The sequence below is a fragment of the Protomyctophum parallelum genome (assembly GCF_964188405.1).
Source record: "Protomyctophum parallelum genome assembly, chromosome: 14".
NCBI lineage: Eukaryota > Metazoa > Chordata > Actinopteri > Myctophiformes > Myctophidae > Protomyctophum > Protomyctophum parallelum.
Window position 1 is genome coordinate 1,368,435 of NC_139709.1, and position 22,346 is coordinate 1,390,780.

Genomic DNA, 22,346 nt, shown 5'->3' on the forward strand with positions numbered 1-22,346 from the left:
ATGATGTCTCTGTTCCTACAGGTGGATCACATCCTGGAACTAATGATGTCTGTTCCTACAGGTGGATCACATCCTGGAACTAATGATGTCTCTGTTCCTACAGATGGATCATATCCTGGAACTAATGATGTCTCCTGTTCCTACAGATGGATCATATCCTGGAACTAATGATGTCTTTGTTCCTACAGGTGGATCACATCCTGGAACTAATGATGTCTGTTCCTACAGGTGGATCACATCCTGGAACTAATGATGTCTCCTGTTCCTACAGGTGGATCACATCCTGGAACTAATGATGTCTGTTCCTACAGGTGGATCACATCCTGGAACTAATGATGTCTCTGTTCTACAGATCCAGAGCTCCACATCCTGGAACTAATGATGTCTCTGTTCCTACAGGTGGATCACATCCTGGAACTAATGATGTCTCTGTTCCTACAGATGGATCACATCCTGGAACTAATGATGTCTCTGTTCCTACAGATGGATCACATCCTGGAACTAATGATGTCTCTGTTCTACAGATGGATCACATCCTGGAACTAATGATGTCTCTGTTCTACAGATCCAGAGCTCCACATCCTGGAACTAATGATGTCTCTGTTCTACAGATCCAGAGCTCCACATCCTGGAACTAATGATGTCTCTGTTTCTACAGATCCAGAGCCCCACATCTTGGAACTAATGATGTCTGTCGTACAGATCCAGAGCTCCACATCCTGGAACTAATGATGTCTATGTCCTACAGATCCAGAGCTCCACATCCTGGAACTAATGATGTCTCTGTTCCTACAGATCCAGAGCCCCAAGGTGCAGAACATCATGGAGATCCTGAGGACCGTCCAGAGCAGCTACTATCCTTCCTTCAACGACATCCGTCTCAAGGTCGACCAAGGTCAGATATCTGTGTGTCGTACTGTGTACTACTCCAGTGGTGCTATAGAACTGAACAGTGCATTATGGGTAGTACTCCAGTGCTCCAGTGCATTATGGGTACTACTCCAGTGCTCCAGTGCATTATGGGTACTACTCCAGCAGTAGTACCCCCTCGTCCTCGCAAAACACCCATTAGCATATTCATATTTGCAACCTTGGAACTATTTGCCATTGGAACTATTGCCATTGGAACTATTTGCCATTGGAACTAGGGCTGTCAGTTCACATCTATAATCCAATTCGAATTTCATTGCTTCATTATTTGTAATTTTCGAAAATATTCGAATATTTACATTGTTTATTTTAGCTCATATTTAGCCTATAATAATACACAGAATATAATACGATGCACGTTCTGTCCACTAGAGGGCCCCCCCTTCCAAACGTCAAAGCAGTACTTTCAGTTTCAGCACACAGCAATAATGGTTTTCACGGCACAAAATAGCGTTTAAACTGTTTTATTGAGCACAGTGCACTCAGCACGGTAAGATTGTTGTCTGTCTATAGTGCAAATGCATTTTACAGTGAACGTGAAACGTAAAACGACAGGCCTAGCGCGAGACCCACCGAATGCTTGTGTTTCCACGGACATTATGTCATGTCATTGCGGTCACTCTAAGCGCCGCCGCTCCTCCGGACATTTCGGAACTTTTCGGGGGTACCGCCTGGGTTCTGCGCGACGGGCTTGACCATGCGGAGTAGCCCTCGTCGGCCCGCTCAGGACCCACGGAACCGCGGGCTTGTCGGCGGCGGTACCGCGAGGCCACGGGGCCTTGAACGCACGAAAATCGAGCCTCCGAAAATATTTTCGAGACATTTCGACGTTTTTGACCGCGTGCTCAGCCTTTGCAATCGGTGCCCTTGTCACCTTCGTGTAGCTGGCTAGTCTCCGCTCATTTATCACCGGGCCACTAAGCCGTCTCTATTACGGTCGCGAGGCCACGGGGTCCGGAACCCGGCCCACATTCGCTCTTCACATGCAGTGGAAGCGGCCGGGGAGATTTCACAGCGGTAGATTCGTTACTCAATACATTTAGTGAGCGGATAAAATAACATAAAACAAAATAAAAATATTAAATAGAATTAATAAATGATAAAAGCTCCATTCGAATGGCAATTTTACAATTTTAGCTTTCGAATATATATATATTTTTTTATATTCGAATTTCTTTCATATTATGAAATTCGTTCTGACATTCAATTAATTATTCCTAATTGGAACTATTTGTATTAAAACTTTTCAATCAAAGCCACAACACATTTTCACGACATGTATTTAACCCATTTTGGGTGGGAACCCCTTTTGGTGTTAGCATTATGTTATGCTTTAGCTATTGAAAAATAGCAGTTCTACAAGCTCATTTAAAAAAAATAGCAGATCTACAAGCTCGTAGCGCGCCACTCGGTGGCGCGCTACGAGCTTGTAGGTCTGCTATTTTTGAAAAATCAAAGAACGACTGACATAGAAACACGGTCAGGATGTAGAAGACATTTTTAGAATCTGATCTCAGGTCAAAATGGGTTAAGATGCCATCTTAGAATAGATGTAGACCTATTTGACGGTGCAGAAACATCTTAGAATAGATGTAGACCTATTTGACGGTGCAGAAACATCTTAGAATAGATGTAGACCTATTTGACGGTGCAGAAACATCTTAGGATAGGTGTAGACCTATTTGACGGTGCAGAAACATCTTAGAATAGATGTAGACCTATTTGACGGTGCAGAAACATCTTAGAATAGTTGTAGACCTATTTGACAGTGCAGAAACATCTTAGAATAGATGTAGACCTATTTGACGGTGCAGAAACATCTTAGAATAGATGTAGACCTATTTGACGGTGCAGAAACATCTTAGAATAGATGTAGACCTATTTGACGGTGCAGAAACATCTTAGAATAGATGTAGACCTATTTGACGGTGCAGAAACATCTTAGAATAGATGTAGACCTATTTGACGGTGCAGAAACATCTTAGGATAGATGTAGACCTATTTGACGGTGCAGAAACATCTTAGGATAGATGTAGACCTATTTGACGGTGCAGAAACATCTTAGGATAGATGTAGACCTATTTGACGGTGCAGAAACATCTTAGAATAGATGTAGACCTATTTGACGGTGCAGAAACATCTTAGAATAGATGTAGACCTATTTGACGGTGCAGAAACATCTTAGAATAGATGTAGACCTATTTGACGGTGCAGAAACATCTTAGGATAGATGTAGACCTATTTGACGGTGCAGAAACATCTTAGAATAGATGTAGACCTATTTGACGGTGCAGAAACATCTTAGAATAGATGTAGACCTATTTGACGGTGCAGAAACATCTTAGAATAGATGTAGACCTATTTGACGGTGCAGAAACATCTTAGAATAGATGTAGACCTATTTGACGGTGCAGAAACATCTTAGAATAGATGTAGACCTATTTGACGGTGCAGAAACATCTTAGAATAGATGTAGACCTATTTGACGGTGCAGAAACATCTTAGAATAGATGTAGACCTATTTGACGGTGCAGAAACATCTTAGGATAGATGTAGACCTATTTGACGGTGCAGAAACATCTTAGAATAGATGTAGACCTATTTGACGGTGCAGAAACATCTTAGGATAGATGTAGACCTATTTGACGGTGCAGAAACATCTTAGGATAGATGTAGACCTATTTGACGGTGCAGAAACATCTTAGGATAGATGTAGACCTATTTGACGGTGCAGAAACATCTTAGGATAGATGTAGACCTATTTGACGGTGCAGAAACATCTTAGAATAGATGTAGACCTATTTGACGGTGCAGAAACATCTTAGAATAGATGTAGACCTATTTGACGGTGCAGAAACATCTTAGAATAGATGTAGACCTATTTGACGGTGCAGAAACATCTTAGAATAGATGTAGACCTATTTGACAGTGCAGAAACATCTTAGGATAGATGTAGACCTATTTGACAGTGCATAAACATCTTAGGATAGATGTAGACCTATTTGACGGTGCAGAAACATCTTAGGATAGATGTAGACCTATTTGACGGTGCAGAAACATCTTAGGATAGATGTAGACCTATTTGACGGTGCAGAAACATCTTAGGATAGATGTAGACCTATTTGACAGTGCAGAAACATCTTAGAATAGATGTAGACCTATTTGACGGTGCAGAAACATCTTAGGATAGATGTAGACCTATTTGACGGTGCAGAAACATCTTAGGATAGATGTAGACCTATTTGACGGTGCAGAAACATCTTAGGATAGATGTAGACCTATTTGACGGTGCAGAAACATCTTAGAATAGATGTAGACCTATTTGACGGTGCAGAAACATCTTAGAATAGATGTAGACCTATTTGACGGTGCAGAAACATCTTAGAATAGATGTAGACCTATTTGACGGTGCAGAAACATCTTAGGATAGATGTAGACCTATTTGACGGTGCAGAAACATCTTAGAATAGATGTAGACCTATTTGACAGTGCAGAAACATCTTAGAATAGATGTAGACCTATTTGACGGTGCAGAAACATCTTAGGATAGATGTAGACCTATTTGACGGTGCAGAAACATCTTAGGATAGATGTAGACCTATTTGACGGTGCAGAAACAGCTTAGAATAGATGTAGACCTATTTGACGGTGCAGAAACATCTTAGGATAGATGTAGACCTATTTGACGGTGCAGAAACATCTTAGGATAGATGTAGACCTATTTGACGGTGCAGAAACATCTTAGAATAGATGTAGACCTATTTGACGGTGCAGAAACATCTTAGAATAGATGTAGACCTATTTGACGGTGCAGAAACATCTTAGGATAGATGTAGACCTATTTGACAGTGCAGAAACATCTTAGAATAGATGTAGACCTATTTGACAGTGCAGAAACATCTTAGGATAGATGTAGACCTATTTGACAGTGCAGAAACATCTTAGGATAGATGTAGACCTATTTGACGGTGCAGAAACATCTTAGAATAGATGTAGACCTATTTGACGGTGCAGAAACATCTTAGAATAGATGTAGACCTATTTGACGGTGCAGAAACATCTTAGGATAGATGTAGACCTATTTGACGGTGCAGAAACATCTTAGGATAGATGTAGACCTATCTGACAGTGCAGAAACATCTTAGAATAGATGTAGACCTATTTGACGGTGCAGAAACATCTTAGAATAGATGTAGACCTATTTGACGGTGCAGAAACATCTTAGAATAGATGTAGACCTATTTGACGGTGCAGAAACATCTTAGAATAGATGTAGACCTATTTGACGGTGCAGAAACATCTTAGGATAGATGTAGACCTATTTGACGGTGCAGAAACATCTTAGGATAGATGTAGACCTATTTGACGGTGCAGAAACATCTTAGAATAGATGTAGACCTATTTGACGGTGCAGAAACATCTTAGAATAGATGTAGACCTATTTGACGGTGCAGAAACATCTTAGAATAGATGTAGACCTATTTGACGGTGCAGAAACGTAACTTCCTTCCTTGATGCATCAATAGCGTCAACGACCATCAGCTGGTCACAGACGCTCAGCCTCTGCAGCGCTCTGACCTTAACCCATTCTGACCTGAGATCAGATTCTAAAAATGTCTATTACATCCTGACAGTTTCATTATTAACCCATTCTGACCTGAGATCAGATTCTAAGTGTCTTTGATTTTTCAAAAATAGCAGACCTACAAGCTCGTATCGCGCCACTCGGTGGCGCGATATGAGCTTGTAGATCTGCTATTTTTCAATAGCTAAAGCATAACATGATGCCAACACCAAAATGGGTGCCCGGTCAGAATGGGTTAAGGGAGTCTGTTTCTATCCAAAGGCCCTTGAATGTTGGAATATGATTAAGGATTACTGTGATTATGTTAAACTCACATATCATTTTAGCAAAAGGCCGATGCACACCTCAGAAGTCTATAGTGACAGGTGCGTAGGGGCAATAAAGCATACTTAAAAAGGTAATCTTCCTCTTCAGGATAGCTTTCCCCAGCTGAGGCCTTTTATCCCTTTAACCCTGTACTGTTGTTGTATCTGTTATGTTTTGCTTTGTTTTTTTCTTATTAAAGTCTGTTCCTAGTGTTCCTATGTAAAGCGCTTTGGGTATGTAGAAAAGCGCTATATAAATCTGAGCTATTATTATTATTATTATTATTATTATTATTATTATTATTATTATTATTATTATTATCTTTGAAGAACAAAGCACACTGCCAGAAACTTGCCAATAAAGAGCAACATTTCTGGCAAGTTTCTGGCAGTGAGCGTTATCCCTTCTTTGTCCTTCAAAGATAACCTTTTTAAACTCACACATCACACATACCATAATTCACTGGCAAAAATAAATAGAAATCTGAATTATTTTGCGGACCCCCTGGATATGCGTCACCGACCCCCTACTGTACTTATATTGGCATACTGTGTGTAATACAGTACTTTATATTGACGTAATGTGTGTACTACAGTCCTTTATCCCATTCTGAACGGGAACCCATTTTGGTGTCAGCATCATGTCATGCTTTAGCTATTGAAAAATAGCAGATCTACAAGCTCGTAGCGCGCCACCGAGTGGCGCGATACGAGCTTGTAGGTCTGCTATTTTTGAAAAATCGAAGAACGACTGACATTTTTAGAATCTGATCTCAGGTCAGAATGGGTTCATCAGACCAGTGTGTGTCCACAGTGGAAACCTCGTATGAATCTGATCTCAGGTCAGAATGGGTTAATGTTGACGTACTGTGTACTGCTCCAGCGGTGGTGGAGGCGGAGGACATCGAGCTGCACCTGCGACCTCTCCGGAGGCTGATCAGCAGCTTGGAGGAGCGGAGCTTCTCCCAGACGGAGGTTCTGCTCCCGGCGCTGTTCCACAGCCTGAGTCTGGTGTGGTGCCGCTCCGACTTCTACTGCCGTCCACAGCGCATGGTGGTTCTGCTGAGGGAGTTCCAGAACCTCCTGATAGACAAGGTAACCTCCAGAACCTCCTCATTAGACAAGGTAACCTCCAGAACCACCTCATTAGACAAGGTAACCTCTAGAACCTCCTCCTAGAGAAGGTACTGATGGTCCAGAACCTCCTCCACTGGTGGTACTGATGGTCCAGGACCTTCTCCCCAGGCGGTGGTCTATCTCCAGCTGTTTAACACAATATATGCCCGAGACGTCCACAGACGTCCTAGGAATTACTGCATGAAGTGCCCAGGACGTCTGTGGATGTCTTGGTAAAACATTATAATAAATGAAAGAACGAAAGGGCACATAATGTATGTTGTATGTTCCCAGGTGTTCAATAACATGTATGTTGTATGTTCCCAAGTGTTCAATAACATGTATGTTGTATGTTCCCAGGTGTTCAATAACATGTGTGTTGTATGTTCCCAGGTGTTCAATAACATGTATGTTGTATGTTCCCAGGTGTTCAATAACATGTATGTTGTATGTTCCCAGGTGTTCAATAACATGTATGTTGTATGTTCCCAAGTGTTCAATAACATGTATGTTGTATGTTCCCAGGTGTTCAATAACATGTGTGTTGTATGTTCCCAGGTGTTCAATAACATGTATGTTGTATGTTACCAGGTGTTCAATAACATGTATGTTGTATGTTCCCAGGTGTTCAATAACATGTATGTTGTATGTTCCCAGGTGTTCAATAACATGTATGTTGTATGTTCCCAGGTGTTCAATAACATGTATGTTGTATGTTCCCAGGTGTTCAATAACATGTATGTTGTATGTTCCCAGGTGTTCAATAACATGTATGTTGTATGTTCCCAAGTGTTCAATAACATGTATGTTGTATGTTCCCAGGTGTTCAATAACATGTATGTTGTATGTTCCCAGGTGTTCAATAACATGTATGTTGTATGTTCCCAGGTGTTCAATAACATGTATGTTGTATGTTCCCAGGTGTTCAATAACATGTATGTTGTATGTTCCCAAGTGTTCAATAACATGTATGTTGTATGTTCCCAGGTGTTCAATAACATGTATGTTGTATGTTCCCAGGTGTTCAATTACATGTATGTTGTATGTTCCCAGGTGTTCAATAACATGTATGTTGTATGTTCCCAGGTGTTCAATAACATGTATGTTGTATGTTCCCAAGTGTTCAATAACATGTATGTTGTATGTTCCCAGGTGTTCAATAACATGTATGTTGTATGTTCCCAGGTGTTCAATAACATGTATGTTGTATGTTCCCAGGTGTTCAATAACATGTATGTTGTATGTTCCCAGGTGTTCAATAACATGTATGTTGTATGTTCCCAGGTGTTCAATAACATGTATGTTGTATGTTCCCAGGTGTTCAATAACATGTATGTTGTATGTTCCCAGGTGTTCAATAACATGTATGTTGTATGTTCCCAGGTGTTCAATAACATGTATGTTGTATGTTCCCAAGTGTTCAATAACATGTATGTTGTATGTTCCCAGGTGTTCAATAACATGTATGTTGTATGTTCCCAGGTGTTCAATAACATGTATGTTGTATGTTCCCAAGTGTTCAATAACATGTATGTTGTATGTTCCCAGGTGTTCAATAACATGTATGTTGTATGTTCCCAGGTGTTCAATAACATGTATGTTGTATGTTCCCAGGTGTTCAATAACATGTATGTTGTATGTTCCCAGGTGTTCAATAACATGTATGTTGTATGTTCCCAAGTGTTCAATAACATGTATGTTGTATGTTCCCAGGTGTTCAATAACATGTATGTTGTATGTTCCCAGGTGTTCAATAACATGTATGTTGTATGTTCCCAAGTGTTCAATAACATGTATGTTGTATGTTCCCAGGTGTTCAATAACATGTATGTTGTATGTTCCCAGGTGTTCAATAACATGTATGTTGTATGTTCCCAAGTGTTCAATAACATGTGTGTTGTATGTTCCCAAGTGTTCAATAACATGTGTGTTGTATGTTCCCAAGTGTTCAATAACATGTATGTTGTATGTTCCCAGGTGTTCAATAACATGTATGTTGTATGTTCCCAGGTGTTCAATAACATGTATGTTGTATGTTCCCAGGTGTTCAATAACATGTATGTTGTATGTTCCCAGGTGTTCAATAAGATGTATGTTGTATGTTCCCAGGTGTTCAATAACATGTATGTTGTATGTTCCCAAGTGTTCAATAACATGTATGTTGTATGTTCCCAAGTGTTCAATAACATGTATGTTGTATGTTCCCAGGTGTTCAATAACATGTGTGTTGTATGTTCCCAGGTGTTCAATAACATGTATGTTGTATGTTCCCAGGTGTTCAATAACATGTATGTTGTATGTTCCCAGGTGTTCAATAACATGTATGTTGTATGTTCCCAGGTGTTCAATAACGTGTATGTTGTATGTTCCCAGGTGTTCAATAACATGTATGTTGTATGTTCCCAAGTGTTCAATAACATGTATGTTGTATGTTCCCAAGTGTTCAATAACATGTGTGTTGTATGTTCCCAGGTGTTCAATAACATGTATGTTGTATGTTCCCAGGTGTTCAATAACATGTATGTTGTATGTTCCCAGGTGTTCAATAACATGTATGTTGTATGTTCCCAGGTGTTCAATAACATGTATGTTGTATGTTCCCAGGTGTTCAATAACATGTATGTTGTATGTTCCCAAGTGTTCAATAACATGTATGTTGTATGTTCCCAGGTGTTCAATAACATGTATGTTGTATGTTCCCAAGTGTTCAATAACATGTGTGTTGTATGTTCCCAGGTGTTCAATAACATGTATGTTGTATGTTCCCAGGTGTTCAATAACATGTATGTTGTATGTTCCCAGGTGTTCAATAACATGTATGTTGTATGTTCCCAAGTGTTCAATAACATGTATGTTGTATGTTCCCAGGTGTTCAATAACATGTTTGTTGTATGTTCCCAAGTGTTCAATAACATGTATGTTGTATGTTCCCAGGTGTTCAATAACATGTGTGTTGTATGTTCCCAGGTGTTCAATAACATGTATGTTGTATGTTCCCAAGTGTTCAATAACATGTATGCTGTATGTTCCCAGGTGTTCAATAACATGTATGTTGTATGTTCCCAGGTGTTCAATAACATGTATGTTGTATGTTCCCAAGTGTTCAATAACATGTATGTTGTATGTTCCCAGGTGTTCAATAACATGTATGTTGTATGTTCCCAAGTGTTCAATAACATGTATGTTGTATGTTCCCAAGTGTTCAATAACATGTATGTTGTATGTTCCCAAGTGTTCAATAACATGTATGTTGTATGTTCCCAAGTGTTCAATAACATGTATGTTGTATGTTCCCAGGTGTTCAATAACATGTATGTTGTATGTTCCCAGGTGTTCAATAACATGTATGTTGTATGTTCCCAGGTGTTTAATAACATGTATGTTCCCAAGTGTTCAATAACATGTATGTTGTATGTTCCCAGGTGTTCAATAACATGTGTGTTGTATGTTCCCAGGTGTTCAATAACATGTATGTTGTATGTTCCCAAGTGTTCAATAACATGTATGTTGTATGTTCCCAGGTGTTCAATAACATGTATGTTGTATGTTCCCAAGTGTTCAATAACATGTATGTTGTATGTTCCCAGGTGTTCAATAACATGTGTGTTGTATGTTCCCAGGTGTTCAATAACATGTGTGTTGTATGTTCCCAGGTGTTCAATAACATGTATGTTGTATGTTCCCAAGTGTTCAATAACATGTATGTTGTATGTTCCCAAGTGTTCAATAACATGTATGTTGTATGTTCCCAAGTGTTCAATAACATGTATGTTGTATGTTCCCAAGTGTTCAATAACATGTGTGTTGTATGTTCCCAAGTGTTCAATAACATGTATGTTGTATGTTCCCAAGTGTTCAATAACATGTATGTTGTATGTTCCCAAGTGTTCAATAACATGTATGTTGTATGTTCCCAAGTGTTCAATAACATGTATGTTGTATGTTCCCAAGTGTTCAATAACATGTATGTTGTATGTTCCCAGGTGTTCAATAACATGTATGTTGTATGTTCCCAGGTGTTCAATAACATGTATGTTGTATGTTCCCAAGTGTTCAATAACATGTATGTTGTATGTTCCCAAGTGTTCAATAACATGTATGTTGTATGTTCCCAAGTGTTCAATAACATGTATGTTGTATGTTCCCAAGTGTTCAATAACATGTATGTTGTATGTTCCCAAGTGTTCAATAACATGTATGTTGTATGTTCCCAGGTGTTCAATAACATGTATGTTGTATGTTCCCAGGTGTTCAATAACATGTATGTTGTATGTTCCCAGGTGTTCAATAACATGTATGTTGTATGTTCCCAAGTGTTCAATAACATGTATGTTGTATGTTCCCAAGTGTTCAATAACATGTATGTTGTATGTTCCCAAGTGTTCAATAACATGTATGTTGTATGTTCCCAGGTGTTCAATAACATGTGTGTTGTATGTTCCCAGGTGTTCAATAACATGTATGTTGTATGTTCCCAGGTGTTCAATAACATGTATGTTGTATGTTCCCAAGTGTTCAATAACATGTATGTTGTATGTTCCCAGGTGTTCAATAACATGTATGTTGTATGTTCCCAAGTGTTCAATAACATGTATGTTGTATGTTCCCAGGTGTTCAATAACATGTATGTTGTATGTTCCCAGGTGTTCAATAACATGTATGTTGTATGTTCCCAAGTGTTCAATAACATGTATGTTGTATGTTCCCAAGTGTTCAATAACATGTATGTTGTATGTTCCCAAGTGTTCAATAACATGTATGTTGTATGTTCCCAGGTGTTCAATAACATGTATGTTGTATGTTCCCAAGTGTTCAATAACATGTATGTTGTATGTTCCCAAGTGTTCAATAACATGTATGTTGTATGTTCCCAAGTGTTCAATAACATGCATGTTGTATGTTCCCAAGTGTTCAATAACATGTATGTTGTATGTTCCCAAGTGTTCAATAACATGTATGTTGTATGTTCCCAAGTGTTCAATAACATGTATGTTGTATGTTCCCAAGTGTTCAATAACATGTATGTTGTATGTTCCCAAGTGTTCAATAACATGTATGCTGTATGTTCCCAGGTGTTCAATAACATGTATGTTGTATGTTCCCAGGTGTTCAATAACATGTATGTTGTATGTTCCCAAGTGTTCAATAACATGTATGTTGTATGTTCCCAAGTGTTCAATAACATGTATGTTGTATGTTCCCAAGTGTTCAATAACATGTATGTTGTATGTTCCCAGGTGTTCAATAACATGTATGTTGTATGTTCCCAGGTGTTCAATAACATGTATGTTGTATGTTCCCAGGTGTTCAATAACATGTATGTTGTATGTTCCCAAGTGTTCAATAACATGTATGTTGTATGTTCCCAGGTGTTCAATAACATGTATGTTGTATGTTCCCAGGTGTTAAATAACATGTATGTTGTATGTTCCCAGGTGTTCAATAACATGTATGTTGTATGTTCCCAGGTGTTCAATAACATGTATGTTGTATGTTCCCAAGTGTTCAATAACATGTATGTTGTATGTTCCCAAGTGTTCAATAACATGTATGTTGTATGTTCCCAGGTGTTCAATAACATGTATGTTGTATGTTCCCAGGTGTTCAATAACATGTATGTTGTATGTTCCCAGGTGTTCAATAACATGTATGTTGTATGTTCCCAAGTGTTCAATAACATGTATGTTGTATGTTCCCAAGTGTTCAATAACATGTATGTTGTATGTTCCCAGGTGTTCAATAACATGTATGTTGTATGTTCCCAGGTGTTCAATAACATGTATGTTGTATGTTCCCAGGTGTTCAATAACATGTATGTTGTATGTTCCCAGGTGTTCAATAACATGTATGTTGTATGTTCCCAAGTGTTCAATAACATGTATGTTGTATGTTCCCAGGTGTTCAATAACATGTATGTTGTATGTTCCCAGGTGTTAAATAACATGTATGTTGTATGTTCCCAGGTGTTCAATAACATGTATGTTGTATGTTTCCAGGTGTAAAATAACATGTATGTTTCCAGGTGTTCAATAACATGCATGTGTCATGTGTCCCAGGCGGTGGTGTATCTCCTGCCAGAGGAGCTGTTTAAGATGGAGTTGGAGGAAGGCGTGGAGAGGGTCCGGGTGAGCGTCTCTGTGCTCAGGAGCTTCAAGCGGCTGTTCCACCTCCATCGGCAGAAGATCCACAGCTACTACGACCGCGACCGGGTGGAGCGGGTGGACCGGCCCGGATGGGACTTCCCCGCCAGGCTGGTGTTCCAGCGCTCCGACCTCATCATGGGGAGACTGCTGATGATAGAGGTCTGTCTGTCTGTCTGTCTGTCTGTCGGAATGTCTGTCTGTCTGTCTGTCTGTGTCTGTGTGTGTGTGTCTGTATGTGTCTGTGTGTGTCTGTGTCTGTGTGTGTGTGTCTGTGTCTGTGTGTGTCTGTGTGTGTCTGTGTATGTGTCTGTCGGAATGTCTGTCTGTGTCTGTGTGTGTGTGTGTGTGTGTCTGTGTCTGTGTCTGTGTGTCTGTCGGAATATCTGTGTCTGTGTCTGTGTCTGTGTCTTTGTCTGTGTGTGTCTGTGTCTGTGTGTGTCTGTGTCTGTGTGTGTGTGTCTGTGTCTGTCAGAATGTCTGTCGGCACTGGGTTACACAATTGTGGTATAATATTTAGTTGTTTGCCTTTAGATGTAGTAGACTTAAACAACACTCCTTTATTAGATGAAGTACACTTAACACTCCTTTCAGATGAAGTACACTTAACTTAACACTCCTTTATTAGATGAAGTGCACTTAAACATGGTCTCTGCCTGTAGGGGCTGTTTGCCTTTAGATGTAGTAGACTTAAACAACACTCCTTTCAGATGAAGTGCACTTAAACATGGTCTCTGCCTGTAGGGGCTGTTTGCCTTTAGATGTAGTAGACTTAAACAACACTCCTTTCAGATGAAGTTCACTTAAACATGGTCTCTGGCTGTAGGGGCTGTTTGCCTTTAGATGTAGTAGACTTAAACAACACTCCTTTATTAGATGAAGTGAACACTTAAACATGGTCTCTGCCTGTAGGGGCTGTTTGCCTTTAGATGTAGTAGACTTAAACAACACTCCTTCATTAGATGAAGTGAACACTTAAACATGGTCTCTGCCTGTAGGGGCTGTTTGCCTTTTAGATGTAGTAGACTTAAACAACACTCCTTCCAGATGAAGTGAACACTTAAACATGGTCTCTGGCTGTAGGGGCTGTTTGCCTTTAGATGTAGTAGACTTAAACAACACTCCTTTCATATGAAGTGCACTTAAACATGGTCTCTGGCTGTAGGGGCTGTTTGCCTTTAGATGTAGTAGACTTAAACAACACTCCTTTCATATGAAGTGCACTTAAACATGGTCTCTGCCTGTAGGGGCTGTTTGCCTTTAGATGTAGTAGACTTAAACAACACTCCTTTCAGATGAAGTGCACTTAAACATGGTCTCTGGCCGTAGGGGCTGTTTGCCTTTAGATGTAGTAGACTTAAACAACACTCCTTTCAGATGAAGTGCACTTAAACATGGTCTCTGCCTGTAGGGGCTGTTTGCCTTTAGATGTAGTAGACTTAAACAACACTCCTTTATTAGATGAAGTGAACACTTAAACATGGTCTCTGCCTGTAGGGGCTGTTTGCCTTTAGATGTAGTAGACTTAAACAACACTCCTTTATTAGATGAAGTGAACACTTAAACATGGTCTCTGCCTGTAGGGGCTGTTTGCCTTTTAGATGTAGTAGACTTAAACAACACTCCTTCATTAGATGAAGTGCACTTAAACATGGTCTCTGGCCGTAGGGGCTGTTTGCCTTTAGATGTAGTAGACTTAAACAACACTCCTTTATTAGATGAAGTGAACACTTAAACGTGGTCTCTGGCCGTAGGGGCTGTTTGCCTTTAGATGTAGTAGACTTAAACAACACTCCTTTCATATGAAGTGCACTTAAACATGGTCTCTGGCCGTAGGGGCTGTTTGCCTTTAGATGTAGTAGACTTAAACAACACTCCTTTCAGATGAAGTGCACTTAAACATGGTCTCTGCCTGTAGGGGCTGTTTGCCTTTAGATGTAGTAGACTTAAACAACACTCCTTTATTAGATGAAATGAACACTTAAACATGGTCTCTGGCCGTAGGGGCTGTTTGCCTTTAGATGTAGTAGACTTAAACAACACTCCTTTATTAGATGAAGTGCACTTAAACATGGTCTCTGGCCGTAGGGGCTGTTTGCCTTTAGATGTAGTAGACTTAAACAACACTCCTTTCAGATGAAGTGCACTTAAACATGGTCTCTGCCTGTAGGGGCTGTTTGCCTTTAGATGTAGTAGACTTAAACAACACTCCTTTATTAGATGAAGTGCACTTAAACATGGTCTCTGGCTGTAGGGGCTGTTTGCCTTTAGATGTAGTAGACTTAAACAACACTCCTTTCAGATGAAGTGCACTTAAACATGGTCTCTGCCTGTAGGGGCTGTTTGCCTTTAGATGTAGTAGACTTAAACAACACTCCTTTCAGATGAAGTGCACTTAAACATGGTCTCTGCCTGTAGGGGCTGTTTGCCTTTAGATGTAGTAGACTTAAACAACACTCCTTTATTAGATGAAGTGAACACTTAAACATGGTCTCTGGCCGTAGGGGCTGTTTGCCTTTAGATGTAGTAGACTTAAACAACACTCCTTTCAGATGAAGTGCACTTAAACATGGTCTCTGCCTGTAGGGGCTGTTTGCCTTTAGATGTAGTAGACTTAAACAACACTCCTTTATTAGATGAAGTGAACACTTAAACATGGTCTCTGCCTGTAGGGGCTGTTTGCCTTTAGATGTAGTAGACTTAAACAACACTCCTTTATTAGATGAAGTGAACACTTAAACATGGTCTCTGCCTGTAGGGGCTGTTTGCCTTTAGATGTAGTAGACTTAAACAACACTCCTTTATTAGATGAAGTGAACACTTAAACATGGTCTCTGGCTGTAGGGGCTGTTTGCCTTTAGATGTAGTAGACTTAAACAACACTCCTTTATTAGATGAAGTGAACACTTAAACATGGTCTCTGCCTGTAGGGGCTGTTTGCCTTTAGATGTAGTAGACTTAAACAACACTCCTTTCATATGAAGTGCACTTAAACATGGTCTCTGGCCGTAGGGGCTGTTTGCCTTTAGATGTAGTAGACTTAAACAACACTCCTTTATTAGATGAAGTGAACACTTAAACATGGTCTCTGCCTGTAGGGGCTGTTTGCCTTTAGATGTAGTAGACTTAAACAACACTCCTTTCATATGAAGTGCACTTAAACATGGTCTCTGGCCGTAGGGGCTGTTTGCCTTTAGATGTAGTAGACTTAAACAACACTCCTTTATTAGATGAAGTGAACACTTAAACATGGTCTCTGGCCGTAGGGGCTGTTTGCCTTTAGATGTAGTAGACTTAAACAACACTCCTTTATTAGATGAAGTGCACTTAAACATGGTCTCTGCCTGTAGGGGCTGTTTGCCTTTAGATGTAGTAGACTTAAACAACACTCCTTTCATATGAAGTGCACTTAAACATGGTCTCTGGCCGTAGGGGCTGTTTGCCTTTAGATGTAGTAGACTTAAACAACACTCCTTTATTAGATGAAGTGCACTTAAACATGGTCTCTGCCTGTAGGGGCTGTTTGCCTTTAGATGTAGTAGACTTAAACAACACTCCTTTCAGATGAAGTGAACACTTAAACATGGTCTCTGGCCGTAGGGGCTGTTTGCCTTTTAGATGTAGTAGACTTAAACAACACTCCTTTATTAGATGACGTGCACTTAAACATGGTCTCTGGCCGTAGGGGCTGTTTGCCTTTAGATGTAGTAGACTTAAACAACACTCCTTTATTAGATGAAGTGAACACTTAAACATGGTCTCTGGCCGTAGGGGCTGTTTGCCTTTAGATGTAGTAGACTTAAACAACACTCCTTTCATATGAAGTGCACTTAAACATGGTCTCTGCCTGTAGGGGCTGTTTGCCTTTAGATGTAGTAGACTTAAACAACACTCCTTTATTAGATGAAGTGAACACTTAAACATGGTCTCTGGCTGTAGGGGCTGTTTGCCTTTAGATGTAGTAGACTTAAACAACACTCCTTTCATATGAAGTGCACTTAAACATGGTCTCTGCCTGTAGGGGCTGTTTGCCTTTAGATGTAGTAGACTTAAACAACACTCCTTTCATATGAAGTGCACTTAAACATGGTCTCTGCCTGTAGGGGCTGTTTGCCTTTAGATGTAGTAGACTTAAACAACACTCCTTTCATATGAAGTGCACTTAAACATGGTCTCTGCCTGTAGGGGCTGTTTGCCTTTAGATGTAGTAGACTTAAACAACACTCCTTTCATATGAAGTGCACTTAAACATGGTCTCTGGCCGTAGGGGCTGTTTGCCTTTAGATGTAGTAGACTTAAACAACATTCCTTTCAGATGAAGTGCACTTAAACATGGTCTCTGCTTGTAGGGGCTGTTTGCCTTTAGATGTAGTAGACTTAAACAACACTCCTTTCAGATGAAGTGAACACTTAAACATGGTCTCTGGCCGTAGGGGCTGTTTGCCTTTAGATGTAGTAGACTTAAACAACACTCCTTTATTAGATGACGTGCACTTAAACATGGTCTCTGCCTGTAGGGGCTGTTTGCCTTTAGATGTAGTAGACTTAAACAACACTCCTTTATTAGATGAAGTGAACACTTAAACATGGTCTCTGCCTGTAGGGGCTGTTTGCCTTTAGATGTAGTAGACTTAAACAACACTCCTTTATTAGATGAAGTGCACTTAAACATGGTCTCTGCCTGTAGGGGCTGTTTGCCTTTAGATGTAGTAGACTTAAACAACACTCCTTTATTAGATGAAGTGCACTTAAACATGGTCTCTGCCTGTAGGGGCTGTTTGCCTTTAGATGTAGTAGACTTAAACAACACTCCTTTCATATGAAGTGCACTTAAACATGGTCTCTGCCTGTAGGGGCTGTTTGCCTTTAGATGTAGTAGACTTAAACAACACTCCTTTCAGATGAAGTGCACTTAAACATGGTCTCTGCCTGTAGGGGCTGTTTGCCTTTAGATGTAGTAGACTTAAACAACACTCCTTTATTAGATGAAGTGAACACTTAAACATGGTCTCTGCCTGTAGGGGCTGTTTGCCTTTAGATGTAGTAGACTTAAACAACACTCCTTTATTAGATGAAGTGAACACTTAAACATGGTCTCTGGCCGTAGGGGCTGTTTGCCTTTAGATGTAGTAGACTTAAACAACACTCCTTTCAGATGAAGTGAACACTTAAACATGGTCTCTGGCTGTAGGAGCTGTTTGCCTTTAGATGTAGTAGACTTAAACAACACTCCTTTATTAGATGAAGTGAACACTTAAACATGGTCTCTGCCTGTAGGGGCTGTTTGCCTTTAGATGTAGTAGACTTAAACAACACTCCTTTATTAGATGAAGTGAACACTTAAACATGGTCTCTGCCTGTAGGGGCTGTTTGCCTTTTAGATGTAGTAGACTTAAACAACACTCAGATGAAGTGAACACTTAAACATGGTCTCTGCCTGTAGGGGCTGTTTGCCTTTAGATGTAGTAGACTTAAACAACACTCCTTTCATATGAAGTGCACTTAAACATGGTCTCTGCCTGTAGGGGCTGTTTGCCTTTAGATGTAGTAGACTTAAACAACACTCCTTTCAGATGAAGTGCACTTAAACATGGTCTCTGCCTGTAGGGGCTGTTTGCCTTTAGATGTAGTAGACTTAAACAACACTCCTTTATTAGATGAAGTGAACACTTAAACATGGTCTCTGCCTGTAGGGGCTGTTTGCCTTTAGATGTAGTAGACTTAAACAACACTCCTTTATTAGATGAAGTGAACACTTAAACATGGTCTCTGGCCGTAGGGGCTGTTTGCCTTTAGATGTAGTAGACTTAAACAACACTCCTTTCAGATGAAGTGAACACTTAAACATGGTCTCTGGCTGTAGGAGCTGTTTGCCTTTAGATGTAGTAGACTTAAACAACACTCCTTTATTAGATGAAGTGAACACTTAAACATGGTCTCTGCCTGTAGGGGCTGTTTGCCTTTAGATGTAGTAGACTTAAACAACACTTCTTTCAGATGAAGTGCACTTAAACATGGTCTCTGCCTGTAGGGGCTGTTTGCCTTTTAGATGTAGTAGACTTAAACAACACTCAGATGAAGTGAACACTTAAACATGGTCTCTGGCCGTAGGAGCTGTTTGCGTCGGCGCTGGACTTCCTGAAACTGGACCACATGGAGCTGGGCGGGACCAGGGGGAAGGTCCTCAGTGACATGGTGTCTGCCCTGAACGAAGAGTTCCACGACGGATGGAGGGCTCTGAGGGAGAGCAAGTACGACCCTCTGGACTATAGGATGGATGTAAGTACACACTACGACCCTCTGGACTATAGGATGGATGTAAGTACACACTACGACCCTCTGGACTATAGGATGGATGTAAGTACACACTACGACCCTCTGGACTATAGGATGGATGTAAGTATACAACCTCTGGACTATAGGATGGATGTAAGTATACGACCCTCTGGACTATAGGATGGATGAAAGTACACACTACGACCCTCTGGACTATAGGATGGATGAAAGTACACACTACGACCCTCTGGACTATAGGATGGATGCAAGTACACACTACGACCCTCTGGACTATAGGATGGATGTAAGTACACACTACGACCCTCTGGACTATAGGATGGATGTAAGTACACACTACGACCCTCTGGACTATAGGATGGATGTAAGTACACACTACGACCCTCTGGACTATAGGATGGATGTAAGTACACACTACGACCCTCTGGACTATAGGATGGATGTAAGTACACACTACGACCCTCTGGACTATAGGATGGATGTAAGTATACAACCTCTGGACTATAGGATGGATGTAAGTATACGACCCTCTGGACTATAGGATGGATGCAAGTACACACTACGACCCTCTGGACTATAGGATGGATGTAAGTATACAACCTCTGGACTATAGGATGGATGCAAGTACACACTACGACCCTCTGTATTGTATTATTCATGTTTCCTGGCTGACTACAGTATGGTATTATTCATGTTCAGGGGTTCCTGGTGGACTACAGTATTGCATTGTATTCATGTTCAGGGGTTCCTGGTGGACTACAGTATTGCATTGTATTCATGTTCAGGGGTTCCTGGTGGACTACAGTATTGCATTGTATTCATGTTCAGGGGTTCCTGGTGGACTACAGTATTGCATTATTCATGTTCAGGGGTTCCTGGTGGACTACAGTATTGTATCATATTCATGTTCAGGGGTTCCTGGTGGACTACAGGCGTCTGATGGATCAGAACAGAGACTTTGACCAGAGGCTGGGCACCGTCCTCAACCTGGCCTTCCAGCACGCCAAAGGCCTGGAGGCCTCCTTTAAGGTAACCCCTTTTGGTGTTAGCATCATGCTATGCTTTAGCTATTTAAAAAACAGCAGATCTACAAGCTCATAGCGCGCCACCGAGTGGCGCGCTACGAGCTTGTAGGTCTGCTGTTTTAAAAAAAATCGAAGAACGACTGACATAAAAACATAGCTTTTTCAGAAAACTGTCATTTTTCAAACAGACATTTTTTAGAATCTGATCTCAGGTCAGAAAACATTCGCTGTGAAAAAGTCACTCTCTGGAATCTGCCACTCAGACCTTTGGAGGAAAGAAAGTGTTTGTAAATTAGCTAAAAGAGACCCTATACGTGTGTGTGTGTGTGTGTGTGTGTGTGTGTGTGTGTGTGTGGAATGATCTTAATGTTTTTCTTTATTGCTTTCTTTAGTTTTCTTGGAAAAACAACACAAATTCAACACGAATTCTGTCTACTTTTTTTTTAACTTAAAACTGTGATGTGACAATTTAGATTAATGCGTGCATTGCGTGTGTTGCATGTGTGTGTGTGTGTGTGTGTGTGTGTGTGTGTGTGTGTTGCAATGCGTGTGTGCGTTGCGTGCGTGTCGTTGCAGCTCTTGCAGATCTTCGGCAGCCTTCTGGACAGACCCAGGATCAGCCAAATGTTCTCCCCAAACTACACGCTTCTGCTGAGCATGTTCAACCAGGAGATGACCACCTGTACGCTGATCCTGGACCAGCACAGAGAACAGGTCAGTTCATGTTATAGAGGAGATGACCACCTGTACGCTGATCCTAGACCAGCACAGGGAACAGGTCAGTTCATGTTCTAGAGGAGATGACCACCTGTACGCTGATCCTGGACCAGCACAGAGAACAGGTCAGTTCATGTCATAGAGGAGATGACCACCTGTACGCTGATCCTGGACCAGCACAGGGAACAGGTCAGTTCATGTCATAGAGGAGATGACCACCTGTACGCTGATCCTAGACCAGCACAGAGAACAGGTCAGTTCATGTTATAGAGGAGATAACCACCTGTACGCTGATCCTGGACCAGCACAGAGAACAGGTCAGTTCTATTGTAGACAATGACCAGCTAGCCAGACATTATCCCGTACATTACAATTACAATTTACAATTTATCAGACGCTCTTAATCCAGAGCGACTTACATTAAGCAAGAACAAAAAGCATGGGAATACATCACATAAATGCATTTATCATGAAACATGCGTAAGCTAAGAACGTAACAGTGGAATATCTATATAATGAAACTATACATATATACTATACATATATACTATACTATGCTATACATATGTACTATGACGTGCTATGACTACATACAATGCAATTATAGTGCTGTCTACATAACATGCTATAAGTCTGTATCAAATGCTATCTAAGTCTACAGAAATGCTATAGAAATGGTGTATTTTATTGTTGTTGTTATTGTTGTGTTAGTTACAGACGGGTCACGTGTTCCTGGACAAGAACCTTCCGGCGGTTTCTGGAAACCTCAAATGGTCTCAGGAGCTCCGAGACCTGATCCTGACCCACCGGACCCACCTGAACATGATCACACACATGTACGTACGCAACGCACACACGCACGCAACGCAACGCAACGCACGCACGCACGTACGCACGCAACGCAACGCAACGCAACGCACGCACGCACGCAACGCAACGCAACGCAACGCAACGCACGCACGCACGCACGCAACGCAACGCACACACACACGCAACGCAACGCACGCACGCACGCACGCAACGCAACGCAACGCACGCACGCACGCAACGCACAAATACAAATGTATGTACATTTACATCCATTCGTTGTATTCTTTATTTGAATCCACAAATTACAATTAATTTAGCAGGAAAACAAATGGGACCAATGGGACACACACAGACAAACTCCCAAAACAGCCCAAACAGAATGCAATACTTAGCAAGGTGTGTCTGTGTGTCTGTGTGTCTGTTT

General features: G+C 40.8%; 1 protein-coding gene across 1 annotated transcript in view; it reads left to right on the forward strand.

The window, feature by feature from the left end:
* Positions 1-22,346, forward strand: part of LOC310870649 (dynein axonemal heavy chain 11-like) — a gene marked incomplete at both ends in the record, with an annotated part of 374,362 nt that overhangs the window by 2,476 nt on the left and 349,540 nt on the right. The window contains 7 exon segments of the mRNA XM_083781918.1: positions 796-895; positions 6,704-6,915; positions 12,993-13,238; positions 19,188-19,355; positions 20,283-20,399; positions 20,972-21,109; positions 21,824-21,948. Coding sequence (XP_083638044.1) covers positions 796-895; positions 6,704-6,915; positions 12,993-13,238; positions 19,188-19,355; positions 20,283-20,399; positions 20,972-21,109; positions 21,824-21,948 — 1,106 coding nt within the window.